The 16,430-nt window shown below is 43.6% G+C and overlaps 1 protein-coding gene across 3 annotated transcripts in view; it reads right to left on the bottom strand.

Annotated features, from left to right (window-relative positions):
* Nucleotides 1-2,227, bottom strand: part of RASGRF2 (Ras protein specific guanine nucleotide releasing factor 2) — a 156,149-nt gene extending 153,922 nt beyond the window's left edge. For all 3 annotated transcript variants that reach the window (XM_089493837.1, XM_089493835.1, XM_089493827.1), the window contains exon 1: nucleotides 665-2,227. In XM_089493837.1, the coding sequence (XP_089349963.1) occupies nucleotides 665-1,009 (345 nt within the window). In that variant the 5' untranslated portion in view covers nucleotides 1,010-2,227. The remainder of the gene's footprint in view (nucleotides 1-664) is intronic.
* Nucleotides 2,228-16,430: the final 14,203 nt, after the last annotated feature.

Raw genomic sequence — 16,430 nt, forward strand, 5'->3', positions numbered from 1 at the left:
ACCTCCAAAGAAGGAGACTCCACTATACTCCAAGGAAGAGTGTTCCACTCTCAAAGAGCCCTTACTGTCAGGAAGTTCCTCCTAATGTTGAAGTGGAATCTCTTTTCCTGGAGCTTGCATCCATTGCTCCGGGTCCTAGTCTCTGGAACAGCAGAAAACAAGTTTGCTCCCTCCTCAATATGACATCCCTTCAGATATTTAAACAGGGCTGTCATATCACCTCTTAACCATCTCTTCTCCAGCTCCCTAAGTCTCTCCTTCTTAAAAGGGAGGTCCCAGCTGCAAGCTCCGAGGAGGGAAGGTTTGCAAAAGGAGGAGTGCGCAGGTCCTCCTCTTTCTTAAGCAGGCGCCCCTCTTCTCCATCCGGGCTGGGCGAGAAAGGGCACAGGGCTGCCCGGGGGGGGGGTGGACAGCTGGGTCTGTGTGTCCATGTGTCTTGCCAGGCTGTGGGGGTGGAGCAGGGCAGGGCGACCAGAGGTCCCAACCCTCAAAGGAGGACAAGGCACACCAAAATGTAGGACATTCCAGAAATCAAATGGAAGGACCCGACTTAAGCAAAGCTCCAGACCCTGGAGGGAGGGCATACAAAGGGAGGGGCCTTTTGGGGCTGCCATGCAGGAGAGGTCCTGGGAAAGGAGGAGGGGGTGGGTTGGGGTCTGGCTACCTGCTTGTCGAGGGCGGCCTCCTTGGCGCTGCTGCTGCTGCTGCTGCTGCCGGCGGCGGCGGCGGCGGAGGAAGAGGCGGCGGAGGCGAGGGCTGCGGCGGAGGCCTTGGGGGCCGGGGCCCTTTCGCAGGTGCAGCCCTCCAGGAGGAAGAGGGCGGCGGGGCGGGGGCTCTGCTCGCTCTCGAAGTAGAAGAGCAGGTTCTGGTAGAGGGCGAACCACTTCTCGTGCCACCGGCTGGTCTCCGCCGTCTTCTTGGCCAAGTAGCCCCGACGGGGGGCCTCCTTACGGGCCACCAGCCCCAGGAAGGCCGCGTGGCCCTCGTTCAGCCGCACGCCCCGCTGCATCCTGGCCCCGGGAGGGCCCCGGCACACCGGCAGCCTGCCTCCCTTCCCTTCCTTCCTTCCTTCTCTCTCTTTCCCTTTCCTTCTTTCGTTTTCTTTCTTTCCTTCCTAACTTCTTTCTCTCCCTTTCCCTCTCTCTTTCCCTCCTCTCTTTCCTTCCTTCCTTCCTTCCTTCTCCTTCAGCCGGAGCCCGTCGTCGAAAAAGCAGAGTGGCGCGGGGCCCAAGACTTCTCCTCAGGAGCCGGGCTCCTTCAGCGGCGGAGGCCAGAGGCGCTGTTCCGGCTTCGTCGCGACTCAAAGCCCTGTCAGCTCTTCGGGGGCTGAATGGAGCAACAACTGGCCCCGGCTGCTTTGCGCGGGTCTGGAGGAGAGGGAAGCTTCGCCCTTCCTTCCTCCCTTCCTACTTCCTTCCTTCCTTCCTTCTTTCCTTTCTAGTCTTTCCCTCCTCTTCCTCCTTTTTTCCCTTTCTACCTTCTCTCCTTCCCTCTTTCCTTCTTTCCTTCCCTCTCCTTCTCTTCTTCCTTCCTTCCTTCCGCCGGAGTCCGTCGTCGAAGGAGGAGGAGACCCGGGGCCGCAAGGCCTCTCTCTCCTCGGGGGCTGGGCTCTGCTGGTCAGTGCCTGAGGCAGGCGAGAGAAACCCGCTCCTCTGCTGTTGCGGCTTCGTCGCGCTCCAAGCTCCCGTGCGCTGCTTTGGCGTCTGAGCGGCGCCGCCCGCCAAGGGATGCCGCCTGGCCTCCTCCTGGGAGCCGCCCTTCGGAGCCCCAAAGGAAGGCGAGCGGGGCTCCCTCGGGTGCCCAGAAAAGTTGCTCCAGGCGCCCTTGGGCTCTTGGCGCGTAAAGGCGCAGCAGCCTCGTCGTTTGGGGGCCTTCTCCCTCCTCTTCCTCAGCCAGAGAGAGAGAGAGGGAGAGCAGGAGCCAGGAGGGGAACTATCACGTGGCAGATCAGCTGTAATCGGCTTTGGAGACCAATTTAAAGAGCAAAGTCTCCGCCGCCGAGGCTGCCAGGGCGCCCTCTCCCCCGCCTCCTCCTCCTCCTCCTCCTCGCCTGGCTCTTGCCTTCTTTCCCTCGCTGCCTCCAGGGCTTTTCTGTCCAGCTTTCCTTCGCCTTCTCCTCTGGAGCCAGTCAAGCCGACTGAAGCCTGAGATTTCCCCCTGAAGGACGCGCCCAAAAGCCTGCCTCCAAAGGGCTCTCAGGAGGAAACCTCGGCCTTGGCTGCCTTGATGGTGCATCCACGCTGGAGAAATGACCCAGTTTGGCACCGCGTTAACTCTTTTTCTGGCTCAAGGCTATGGAATTCTGGGAGTTGGAGTTTCTTGTGGGGCGCGGAGCGGAGCTCTGGGCCCCACAACAAACTCCAACTCCCAGAATTCCATAGCCTTGAGCCAGAAAAAGAGTTCACGCCACTGGGACCCCTGACTTGGGAAGATATAGGTCAGGAAGGAAGATGGAGAGCTTGAAGAGGCCTTCAGAGCAGGCGCCAGGGGCTTCCTCCTCCTCCTCAGAGCCCCTTTTGCCTAGTCTTGTCTTAGCCCAGGAATGTACTTCTGGGGACCCCCTTTCCCTTCTCTAGTCTAGTTCTAGACCAGGAACCAAGTTCAAGTAACCCTTTTCTAGTCAGGTTTTACTCTAGGGACACAGTTCAGGTGACCCCTTTTCCTTTTCTAGTCTAGTTTTAGTGCAGGATTGTAGTTCAGGTGACCCCTTTATTTTTTCTAGTCCAGTTTTAATCCAGGAACATAGTCCAAGCCACTCCTTTCCCTTTTCTAGTCAGGTTTTACTCTAGGGACACAGTTCAGGTGACCCCTTTCCCTTTTCTAGTTAAGTTTTAGTCCAGGATTGTAGTTCAAGCAACCCTTTTCTCTTTTCTCATTGAGTTTTCGTTCAGGGACATAGTTTGGGAGACCCTTTTGACACTCCACAATCTGTACAGCTGCCACTTTTCCATTCCTAAAAGGGACTCTTGGCAGAAGTACAACAGCTGAAGTGTTTTTTCCTAGTGTGGCGTGGGAACAGAGGTGTGTCTTTGGCTGGCTTGGCAAGTGTTTAAAATATTGGGGCCAGCCACCCTCTCCCAACTTCAGAGGAATGGAATGGCAAAGCCTCCCTCTGAACAAATCTTGCCAAGAAAACCCTCATCTCTCCTGAGGATCACTGGACAGTGAAGGAAGCGGAGAGGAAGAGCGTCACCTTGTTTGAAATGTGGTGCTAGGGAAGAGTGTTAAGAATACTGCAAAAGACAAATCAGTGGGTCCTAGAACAAAGCAAGTCTGAACACTTCCTAGAAGCCAAGATGACTAAACTGACCCTGTCCTACTTTGGCCATATCAGGAGAAGAGAAGACTCACTAGAAAAGGCAATAATGCTAAGCAAATTAGAAGGCGGTAGGAAAAGAGGGAGACTGCATTGCAGAGGGATAGATTCAAATAAGGAAGCCAAGGCCCTGAGTCTGCAAGACCTGAGAAAGGCTGTTGATGATAGCATAACATGGAAGTCTCTCGTTCATTTTTCATTGTTGTTGTGTGCCATCAAGTTGTTTCCAACTTATAGTGACCCTAAGGCAACCCTATAATACGATAGCCCTGTTTAAATATTTGAAGGGATGTCATATTGAGAAGGAAGAAGGAACGTCCAGTAAGGGCTGTTTGACAGTGGAACACACTCCCTCAGAGTGTAGTGGAGTCTCCTTCCTTGGAGGTCTTCAAATAGAGGCTGGATGGCCATCTGTCAGGGATGCTTTGATTGAGAGTTCCTGCATGGCAGAATGGGGTTGGACTGGATGGCCCTTGCAGTCTCTTCCAACTCTACAATTCTATGAGTCTATCATGGGGTTTTCTTGGCAAGATTTCTTCAGAGGGCATTTACCATTGGCTTCCCCTGAGGCTGAGAGCATATGACTTGCCCAAGGTCACCCAGTGGTTTTCTTGGCTAAGCCAGGATTCGAACCCTAGTCTCCAGAGTCAGATCAACACTCAAACCACTACACCAAGCTGGCTCTCATTCATAGAGCTCCAAAACACACTGCAGAAATAATCCAGTTTGAGACCACTTTAACTGCCCTGGCTCAGTGTTAGGGAATCCTGGGAACTGGAGTTTATTGTGGCACTAGAGATCTCTCTGACAGAGTCACCATAAGGAGATGTCAACTTGACAGCAGCTGATAACAAAACAAAACAAAAAAACCATAGAAATTTGGGTGGAAAATGATCTGCTTGCTTTATTTTTAGAGCATTAAGATGCCATCGGTTTTAAAACTAGGGGGGATCAGTTCTGTAATGATAGAATTATATCACACGTTCCTGCTTCCCAGAAAACTAGCTCAGACTGGTCTATAATGTTCAGACAGAAGCTGGTTCGTGACAGACTAACTGCCTGATCCTGGCAGGTTTTAAAAACAACAACCTGTTCACAGTTGCAGGTTATCACAATTATGAATCTGATAATATCAGTTAAAACATAAGATAAAGCCAAGCTCAGTAAATATAAGACTGACATTTTTGGTACAGGATCAGCTCAGCAGCAAAGTCAGTCAGGCTTGCAAGGTATCTGCAGTGTGATCAAACGAACTGGCAAAATCCAAACTGACCAGCTGTTCCAGCTGTTTACAATTAAAATCTCGGTAGCTTTGACATCCCTGTTCACTAATCGCCATAGAGATTGCCAGCTACAATAATACTGTCGCATTTCAAAAGTAAACAGGATATTCCATTTACAACTCACAATCCTAGCTCAAGCAACAAGTTACTAGTTAATTCTTTCCGCACACACACATACACTAGTATAATTTCTGGTGTAAAATTTTCAGGGAAATACATTGGTGGATCTTCTTTTCCAAAACAGTATATTAATCTATATTAATGATCTGTTGTTGTTGTTGTTGTTGTTGCTGTGTGCCTTCAACTCATTTCTGTTACGATGACCCTAAAGGGAAGCTATTATGGGGTTTTCTTGGCAAGATTTGTTCAGAAGGGCTTTTGCCTTTGTCTTCTTCTGAGGGTGAAAGAATGTGATTTGCCTAAGGTCACCCAGTGAGTTTCTGTGGCTAAGTGGGGGTTCAAACCATGGGACCTTATCACACATGGGGGGGGGGGGTTGCAGCTCAGATCCGCAGTCACTCCTGTTCTAGCAATGCAAAGCATGATGTTTTTTCACACCAGATCCAGAGTCACTCCTCTCTAGCAATGTGAATTAAGGTTAAAACGTGATGTTTTACCACACCTGTTTGCCTTGCTGTTGTCCTTCCGAAGTGAGGGGCAAGTGAAGTCAGTTCTATTCCAAGCAAGTCACGTGATGCAGATTCAAGCAAAGCAGAGTGAATGCACATTGTATTACCACACCGGAGGGTTCAATGATTCAAATCAGCACCTTTGCACATGCTCAGTGGGGCTCTGGATGCTGTCCTCCTTCCCTGCCCCCTCCTTAGCTGTCATCCTTCATCGGGGTGAAGAAGCAGTCAGGGAATGGTGGGATAGGTGGCAGGTTGGCAGAGAGGGTGAGATGGGGATGCAGGAGCAATCGGGGGATGATGGGATGGATGGCGGGGGGTCCCTGGGGCCAGGATTGGGATGCAGGAGAAGGCAAGGGATGATGGGAAGGGTTGCAGGGTGGCAGAGGGGGCGAGATGGCATGAAGGAGGAGGAGGGGGATGATGGATCAGGACACAGGAGGCCAAGGGGGGTGACATCGGAGTGGTTTTCCACACCAGACCAATTTGCAGTGCAATTGAAGTGAGCCTGGAAGCGAATTCTGTGAAGTCACTTTTTTTTCTGGTTTTACCAAAATGAGGGGTCACTTTGGAATCACTGCAGAAGCACCTCACAAGGAGCTCCCATAGAAAGGAAGGGCATCTGATAACACATTCACATTACGACATGAATGCGCATTGTTGGAAGTGCAGTCACGTCGGAACTGAGCTGGAAAATCTCCAAAAAAGCTCCGTGTGATATACTCCATGGTTTCCAGTGTCCTAGCCCAATGCTGAAACCTCTACACCAGAGAATCACTATGTATGCATTTTGTATGTATTGTTGTTTTATACAAAAGCCATTGGCCATAAGCAATAAACTTGACTTGAGACTATACCTGAAATGGTTATAAAACTCAGTTCCAACCCAACATCTAAATGCCCTGATGACATTGCACATGAGACATGTTTTCACATCCATGTCCCTGTTTGGACTGCAAACTGTGTATGCTGAAGACAGTGTGTGCCTATGCCATAAACACATTTCCAAATGGCAGTTGCATTTTCCAGAACTCTAATCATGCTTCCTGTCACTGAGTCAACAACAGCAAAAAATGGATCACCATACCTGAGTGAACAGACATGGACTGCCAAATTCACCAATACTGTACATGCTTCTTTACTCAAAAGACATTGAATTTCTCTCTTCTTTCTAGATACGCTTTAAAATAATTGAGAATTACAGGTACTTAGCCACCTTACTCTGATTTTATTTTATACTGCTGACACCATATATGTGGACACTACACACAGTATATATTACAATTTGGATGCTTACTAAGTTAGTTGTACTTATTCTCCATTAAAATTGAGAGTAAACATTTTGCATCACTTTAAATGGAGCATCAGTATGACCAGTTTAATAATCTGGCTCCAACTCCATTTCTTTATTGGTTGCATTTGTCTTCTGCCTTTCCATGAAATGGTGCACAAGGTGCCAATATAGATAGATTATAACAATATGGGAGTACATTTGTATCCAACCCATTCAGATGTATAATTACTGTTTGTATTTTACGAATAGGCTATCTACAGTATCAACATGCCTCTTCAATAATCCTAAAAGGTATATTTTAGCTCTCTTCTCTTTTGCTTCTTGTGCTACTTATGACTGTTGTTAATCCAAAAGGAGAACAGAAAATAATCAACTGTACACTGCAGTTAGCAAAGGCTTAATTTGTGGTTTTCACGTTATACATTGTTTACACAATGTGCAGAGTACACATTGACAGAAACAAGGGAGCAAATTAAAGAAGTATTCTAGAATGCTGCAGATAAATATTATAATGAAGTATGTATGGACAAGATTTCTGCATGAAGATCACTGGTCTAGATCATTAAAAAAATGTTATGTGGATAATTATGACCCATGTCCATGTGTATATGCATGGTATGTTAACAACGTACTGTACTGGTAGTTTCCATAACCTGATTTGCTAATAACCCCCAATTTTGGTCACAGACGTTTCCAAGTGAAAAATGCTAAAAATGTTACCTATATGTTTATGTTCTAGAATGTATTATAATATTAGGTCTCAAAGTGGCTAAGCTCTCATATAGATAATACTGAGCTAGGTGGAGCAATGGTAAACTGTATCAGTAAATGCACATATGCAAGACCTTTGTAAGAACTCCGGAAAGGAGTTCAAACTAACTGTTTCAAGGTAGAAAAGACATCTGTACTTTTATGGTGGGGTATGCATAATCCCTAAAGCAACCAAAAATTTATCTGATGTTAACCTACTGAGATGGTGTGACGAGATTCAAAAAGCAAAATGTTTGGTATTGCTAAATGTATCAAAAGAATGTTGGTCACCATGGAAACAAAATTAGCAAGAAAGCAACATGTTACATCAGGGTCAAAATTTCACGACTAGTAGTTTATATTCAACCTGAATGTTGCTTAAGAGCAGATGCATACCTCTAAGGGTGCATCTAAAGGTAAAGGTAAAGGTAGTCTCTTGACATGACTGTCTAGTCATAACCGATTGTAGGGGGTGATGTTCATCTCCATTTCTAAACCGAAAAGCTAGCGTTGTCCAAGGACTGCTCTGGTGGTCATGTGGCCAACATGACTCCACCGAACGCTATTACATTCCCTCTGAGAAGTGGTACCTATCTTTCTACTTGCATTTGCATGCTTTTGAGCTGCTAGGTTGGCAGAAGCTGGGACTAGTGACAGGAGCTCTCCCCATCCTGCAGCACCCGAGCCTCAAACTGCCAACCTGCTAATCTTGCAATCCTGGGATTTGTTGTTTTACAAGTTATTTAACATTCTTTGTCAAAGAGTGGTGCTGCTTTCCAAAACTATAAATCCCAATGTAACTATACCATTCCTTACAGTCACCTTAAGAGAAATATTTAATGTATTATGCAACTGAGAACTCTAAAATAAAGTTCCCACAAACTCATATGATTTGCAGAAGGTTATACATTATTCCAGTATAATCTACCACAAACTATTCTCAAATGCAGCTCCAGTGAGAACCAAGCAAATACTTTTTGGTGTGCAGAAATCAATCATACAGTTCTTTGGAGGTCTGACCTTTTGAGGCCTGCCTAAAATCCTAAAGATACCAGATCCCATCTGTTCATGGAAGTTAAACAAGGTCAGCCATGTGCTGGTCTATGACCGTAATAAAGATGAGCTGAACAGGTTTGTTCAGGTGCTGTAGGCTATTTTTCAGATGGGGGAACTGGCAAACCATCTCTGAGGATTCCTTGCTTAAGAAAACCCTATGAAATTCATGGGGTCACCATAACTTGACAGGCAAATTGAAGGCATGCACATGCGCGCAATGCACAGGCACACATTGTACTTCTGATAAAAGTTTGGGATCAATGTAGTTCTTGATCTGAATTTATGGCAACTATTTATTATTGTGTTATTGCTTCAATTTTAAAGCATCGTATCATATTCAACCCATGCTTAAGTACTTCATATTGTGAGCTTATGCTTCTGTTCACACATAATCATAAGTAAATTATAGGATGTGGTGTGACTACAATACAGAAAAAAAGCACTTTATGGCCTCTTATTGGAAAGACAACTGAGAGAGGTATTGTCATTCTGGCAAGGGGAAAACCAGCTTGGACCTATCCGTTGACCAGGGAATATGGAAATGCAGGGAACATGTCCCTCTGCCCACAAAAGAACTCTGGGGCCAAATGACCAGTTGCCACTTGGACTGCAGAAAGGACAGAGGAAATAGACTTTTGCTTGTGCTCCTGTTCAAAGCAGCAAGAGCTCTGGGTCAGTTGCAGAACATATATGCAACCAAGATCACTCAAGGAAGAAAAGATCCTCAGAGCCCACCTGGATGCAAGTGCATGTTTACAACTTGTTCATTTTCAAATTATCTTACTGCTCTATTCCTTTCCACGTCAGTATGAGCACGGCTCCCACTATTCTCCTCAAATCACAACTGTGAAAATGTATAGCCATTTGGTTCTCTTTTCAATTAATTGTGGTTTGCTATCGTGTCACAACTTGGACAAACTGTAGTTATTTTAACTATGTTTTCCAAACAAGACAATTTCAAACCATGGTTAATTATCCTGATTTGTTCAGAGAGTTAAAACTACCTACCTTTCCCTGTTCAGACTTAACATGAGATTGCAATTCATAGAAACTTTGAATGTTATGGCTATGCTGGAGGAAGAAGATCAAGTGCATGAAGTCTCTTATGTTTAATGCTATACTGCACTTTAGTGTTATGTGCCTACCAGGGTGTTGACGATAGGGTAATTTGAAGGTCTCATTCATAGGATTGCCATAGACCAAGGTCATCAATAATTTCTTACAGATTTGTAAGATAGCAAAGCTCTTCCAACAGGTGAAACTGTGGGAAAATCTTTCATTACATCTGACTGGTAGTCACATACACATACAGCCGTGGATACATAGAAAGGAACAAGACTTATATGTCGTAATTTCAGTATAAATAATGAAATTATGAGATACCTGCAAATTTACCCGGTTAACAGCCTAGTTAACCTGCATTACTGCACCTGCATTAATTAAGTCTTCAGGATATGCTCTGATAGTCAAAAACATATATTGATTCTTTATAAACTGCACATAATAAAGAATCGGGCCACTTTCCCCCAGGTTAACAAATGCCTTCTGTGTTATTCTGGCATAATCATACAGTCTCAGCTTTTTTTGTTTTTAATGTACATTGTTGGTACTGCTTAGTGGGACCTAGTTCATGCCAGTCAGGTTTATAAAATGTTATAGTTATTATCACATACTGTTCTAATTATTTTGTATGATTAAGCCTGACCATCCTACAAAGCTGAGCAAGTTTCCTACCCAAGGGTATGTCTTTATGCTTCTCTGTTATTCATCTGTAATGCAAGCTGACAAGCTCTATAACTGAGAGGAAAGAAAATGAGGGGCCTGGATTAGAGTTTCTATTATATAGCAGGAGGATTGCACAAAAATTTTGATAAAAGGATTTCTGGGTCTTAATTCTTCTATCAGAAAAAGAGATAGAATATAAAAGCACCTGTGTGTTTACAGACTGGAAGCACAATGAAAACCTGTCACCTATATCCAGTTCTTGCTGTGCTTAAAGTTATATTTATGCACATGCCAGAATGTGGGTAGGTATGTAGATTTTAATCTGCATGCGTATCCCATTGAATACAATGCATTGTGGATAAACAAGATGGACATTGTCATGTGCCTTTGGATATGTTATATATGGAAGGATATTATGTTCCCATCATAATTTCATCTGAAAAAGAGGAAATGTGTTTTTAAAAAAGTGAGGGGATTAGATAGATAAAAGGAAGTTGGAACAGAAGAAGATTTATTTTAAATCAGTAATATGGAACACAGACTACTTTTGCTCTAATACTGAACTTGGGTGGTCACTAACCCATTTGGATCTGAACTAAAACCACCCAAAACAAAACAAAACAAAACAAAAACAAAAAAAACCCTTTAGTTTACATAACTCTGGCTATAGATTGCAATAACTTAAATTTTTTAAAAGAAATAAGAGAAGTTATTTTCAAAAAGATGGAAAGTGCTCCAACCCAAAAGGTGCATCAAGAGAAGCAGAGTTTGCTAATTTTGACAATCCTTTGTTACACCTTTAAAAAAAAAAAGATGGGCTCATCAGCATGATATATTCTGATGTATATTACAAATGCAGAATATCCTGCATTTTATTGTATTCCAAATACAATAAATGCATTTATTCCAAATACAGCCTGCTCTATATTTTTATATAAACACATTACAAATATGCCCATTTTATTTTCTAATAATCTTTAGCCTGGAATCCATCTTTTTCATGTCTGCAGCACATTACACAGATGCCAAGTATCCATTTTCACCAAGCTGCTAATCCATGATCTGATCATGATTAAGGTGCCAATCTGAATTGTGTTACTGAGATTTGCATAAATGAATTGGGAATTCAGCTGTGTCTACCTGGAGTTTCCAAGCAACAGCTGTTGTTTATAGGAATTGTATTCCTCTTCAAGTCCTTGTCCAGATACTTATTTGTTTACCAACCTAGGAACAGAACTGATAGAAGATTGAACTGACTGAGCTGGCAAAAGTACAGCTTTTACAGTAGATGGTTTCTGTTGACTACTAGAATATCAAATGCTCATGCAGGATGAAACTTCAGCATTCTTCAAGCATGGCTATAAAACCTTTGGTTACAGCAGGCCCTTGGTAACCATTGGGGTTTGATTCCAGGACTCCCATGGATACCCAAATCCATGGATGCTCAAGTCCCATTATATACAACAGCCTTGTTAAATGATATCCCTTATATAAAATGGCAAAATCAAGGTTTGCTTTTTAGTAAAATAATTAAAAATATTTTTTCAAGCTGTGGATGGTAGAATCTGTGGATGCAGAAGGCCAACTGTATGCTTCAAGTGGTGAAAAATAAACCATGTCCTGAGGCAGTTTGTTCCACTGTTGGAACAGCCTGTACCATTAGGAAGTTCAACTGAGGTTTACTTCTCTGCATTTCCACCCACTGGTTCTGGTCCTGTCCTCTGGAGCTCTATCTTCTGTGCTCTATCTTCTGTGTAACAACTCTTCAAATATTTCAAAAGCTTAATCTTCTCTGATCCAGACATAGCTAGCTCTTTCAGTCTTTCATTGTGAGACCTGGTTTCCTGATCCCACACCATCTGAACTGTCTTTCTCTAGATATTGTAAACAATTCTTGTCATTAATTAATTGAGTGGTTTTTTGTGCCTTTAAATCGTTTCTGACTTATCATGACCCTATCATGGGGGTTTCTTGACAAGTTTTGTTCCAAGAAGATTTGCCTTTCTTTTAATCTGAGGCTGAGAGAATGTGATCTGCTGAGGGTTACCCATTGGGTTTCCATGGCTGAGCAGGATTTGAACCCTGGCCTTCAGAGTCATAGTCCAATGCTCAAACTACTAACCCACTCTGGCTCTTAGTTACATGTACTATCATACTATTTATTAAACTTTTGGGGGGGGGGGGAAATCAGAACAGGAAAGGATACATTTAGTATGAGTTTTTTTACCAATTTTAGAAGTATACATGAAATGAACACCAAAGTGTCATTATCTTATTTAAGAAAAGAGTTTCTTTCAGAGGGCAAAGACTTCTTCACCCGCTGCAGTTAAATGCATCTAAATACCATCATGATAAAAAAAAAAAAAGTTAAATTAAGACTCACTTCAGAATTGCTAGAGTAGCAGTTCACATGCCTTTATCTGCATTCAACAGTAACAAGAAAAATATTTTAAAGTTTGGTAAAATAGGGATCTACCATCAATTCATATTTACCACCTTAATGATTTATTAGGACACATATCTTGAACAGTTCTGTAATGCTATTTTTTCAGTAAGAAAACAACGAAAGAGGAGGATGGTTGTGCCAAAAAAAATGCAAAAAATTGTAATAATCAACAAACAGGATAAGTAAACAAGGACATGTACACATTATATTGTTGTGTGCTTTCAAGTCATTTTTTACTTATGGTGATGCTAAGGTTACCGTATCATAGGGGGTTTTTTGGCAATATTTATGAAGAATTTTGGAGACCAGGATTTGAATCTCTGCTCAGCTCTGAGGCTGAAAAAGTGTGGCATGCCCAAGTGGGTTTCTATGGCTGAGCAGAGATTCAAATCCTGGTCTCCAAAGTTCTAGTCCAACATTCAAAAACATCACACCCTTCTGGCACTACTTGATATATTGCTGCTAGGAAAGTGGGACTCTGTGAAGGCCAACCTGTAATAGTTAAATGCTAGCTCACTTGTCCATTGAAACTGATTATTAAGTTTCAGCTTTGCATTATGTTTCAGGTTTGCCTCTCAAGCTGTCTTGAAAAATTTTGGCATTATAATGTTGGCTATAAATATTTTAAATAAATGTTTGAGAGAATATTTAAAAAAATAAATGATAAGTTTCATTTTTGTGTCTGTATCAAACACAGCAAAAACTCGTAATCTGCTTCATCACCTTTTTGCAAACAAGCTTGTAGAATGCGGGCTAGACAAGGTAACTGTTACATGGATTTGTAATTGGTTGACCGGCTGAGCCCAAAGGGTGCTCAACAATGGCTCCTTTTTATCCTGGACAGAAGTGACCAGTGGGGTCCCACAGGGTTCTGTCCTGGGCCCAGTGCTATTCAACATCTTTATCATTGACTTGGAGGACAAAATTGGGGGCATACTTATCAAATTTGCAGATGACACCAAATTAGGCAGCGCAAAGGCCCATCCAAATTGAGCCATAGCGTCTAGATCAAGAGAAGTAATAGTACCATTGTATTCTGCTCTGGTCAGGCCCCATCTAGAATATTGTGTCCAGTTCTGTCTCCCATGCTATTTAACATTTACATGAAACCGCTGGGAGAGATCATCCGGAGACATGGGGCGCGGGGTTATCAGTACGCTGATGACACCCAAATAGTCTTCTCTATGTCTCCGACTGATGCAGTGACTGAGGATGGCGTCTCTCCTCTCGTGGCCTGTCTGGAGTCAGTAATGGGCTGGATGAGGGAAAACCGACTCAAGCTGAATCCAGAGAAAACGGAGGTACTTGTGATAGGTTCCCCTGGTCCAGGAATGGCGGTGGTTCCACCTGTCCTGAACGGGGTCACGCTCCCTGTGAAGGACTCCGTGCGCAGTCTGGGGGTGCTTCTTGACTCGTCGCTTCACCTGACTGCTCAGGTGAATGCGACGGTCAAGAGCACCTGTTATCAGCTTCGGCTTCTTCGCCAGCTGCGCCCATACCTGGCCCAGAGGGACCTTGAAACTGTGGTACATGCCCTGGTAACCTCGAGATTGGATTTCTGCAATGGACTCTACATGGGACAGCCCTTGTACCAAACCCGGAAGCTTCAATTGGTGCAGAACATGGCTGCAAGGCTGGTCACTGGCACGTCCAGGGCCAGCCATATAACACCGGTTTTAAAAAACCTCCATTGGCTGCCCATTCGCTTCCGGGCGCAATACAAGGTGCTGGTAATGACCTATAAAGTCCTAAATGGCTTGGGCCCAGGATACCTGAAGGACCGCCTCTCCCCATACATTCCGCCTCGCACCCTCAGAACATCTGGGCAGCAACTCCTTAGGGTTCCCGGGGCGAGGTTATCCTCCACTTCCAGGAGGTCTTTCTCCATCGCCGCCCCGGCCCTTTGGAATACGCTGCCCATAGAGCTCCGCTCAGTCACCTCCCTGGCCCAATTCAAAAGGGAGCTGAAGACTCACCTGTTTAAAATCGCATTCCCCGACTGAGTCCCTATTGGCCCCCCTGCCGTAAAGGCCGCACAGGCACTGGTTTGCTAACCTGGGGGCATTTGCTGTTGTTTTATTTTTGCATTGTTTTGTAATTTTAAATCTGTTTATTGGAATTTTATGTATGTATTTTAATGTTGTGAACCGCCCTGATCCTACGGAAGGGCGGTATACAAATAAAACATTTATTTATTATTATTTATTATTTATTACAATTCGAAAAGGACATTGAGAAACTGGAGCGTGTCCAAAGGAGGGCGACTAAAATGGTGAAGGTTCTGGAAACCATGTCCTGTGAGGAAAGACTTGGGGAGCTGGGGATGTTTAGCCTGGAGAAGAGAAGGTTAAGAGGTGACATGATATCCCTGTTTAAATATTTGAAGGGATGTCATGTTGAGGAGGGAGCAAGCTTGTTTTCTGCTGCTCCAGAAACTAGGACCCGGAGCAATGGATGCAAGCTACAGGAAAAGAGATTCCGCCTGAACATTAGGAGGAACTTCCTGACAATAAGGGCTGTTCAGCAGTGGAACAAACTCCCCCAGAGTGTGGTGGAGTCTCCTTCCTTAGAGGTCTTCAAACAGAGGCTGGATGGCCATCTGTCAGGGATGCTTTGATTTAGATTTCCTGCATGGCAGGGGGTTGGACTGGATGGCCCTTGTGGTCTCTTCCAACTCTACGATTCTATGATTACCTGTAGGACTTAAAAATGTTACTTTCTACTATAATTCCTAGAATCCCCCCAAACAACTTGGCTACTCACTGTTGGGATTTCTGTTTGTCCAAAAAAGTAATATTTCCAAGCTCTGCTCATTGCAATGTCCTTCCTCTTCTTCTTGCTATCATGGTTGTGAGATCTACTTCAACTTATTCTGAATGAAGAGTGTTTTCATAAATCAAGAACTGTGTTTTATTTCTTTTCAGGGGCTTGTGAATTACAGTAAACCATTCTAAAGATTCATTTGCAGTTGGAAGGGCATTAGATTTATATATACATTTTGATGAGTTTTGATCACGCAAGTGAGTCCTGTCTGACAATGAAGTAAGTATCTGAGCTCAAGGATATTGTTATATAAATGTAATGGCTCTGAGAACTGATAGTGGCAAATACTGCAGTGAAGTTCACAGTCGAGGCACCTGCAATTTCATCATAAGAAAGGTAAATAGTAATTGTTGCATCACCTATATAAATTATGAGACATTAATGGACATCTTAATTGTTTAATGTGTCATAAAAAGCATTAAATACACAAAGAACTAGGAAATGAGTATGGAACAAGTAGGGACAGGGGAACTATTAGCTAGAACAAAATCCCTCTGCTTGCATAAGCAAAAGGGACAGTCTGTCTCCATGCCAAAATGATGCAGATTTCATTTAGTTAATTGCAAAGGAGGGAAGCGTTGCTTGATTTATTTTTGCCTAGAACTTGGCAGAAACATTCGAACTCTGTTTTTTTGACAGTAGCTTCTGCAGTGTCACCCGCCTGACATATTTTAACTAATTCTGTTAAATTTAATCTTTATTATTACAATCACAATAATTCAACTATAATTTTATTAAAGGATGGGGCGGTCATTGAGCTTGCCTTCTTATGGAAAAAAAAACCCTCTATGGCTGTGTTTGGGAAAGCATTTAGACCATTGGAACATTGTTTTGTTTATGGATGTTTAATGTGTAATCCATCTGAACCTCTTCTGAAATCAGAATTTATTCAAAACGAATGCGTTGGAGAAATAGTTTATTTCAAAAATACAAAGTGAAAATGTGTTCTTTATTCTTTAGGGGCAAGCCTACATGACAAAAATTCTCCTGGTAGAATGTGAATAGAATATGACTGGCCATATGTGATTCTAATGTTTGTTGTTTGTTGTTAATTGCCTTTGAGTCGACTTTGATCCATGGCGACGCTATGTATGAGAGACCTCCAAGT

This window comes from Sceloporus occidentalis, unplaced genomic scaffold, assembly GCF_023333645.1.
Source record: "Sceloporus occidentalis isolate IW3139 unplaced genomic scaffold, rSceOcc1.0.p SCAF_1, whole genome shotgun sequence".
Classification (NCBI taxonomy): Eukaryota; Metazoa; Chordata; class Lepidosauria; order Squamata; family Phrynosomatidae; genus Sceloporus; species Sceloporus occidentalis.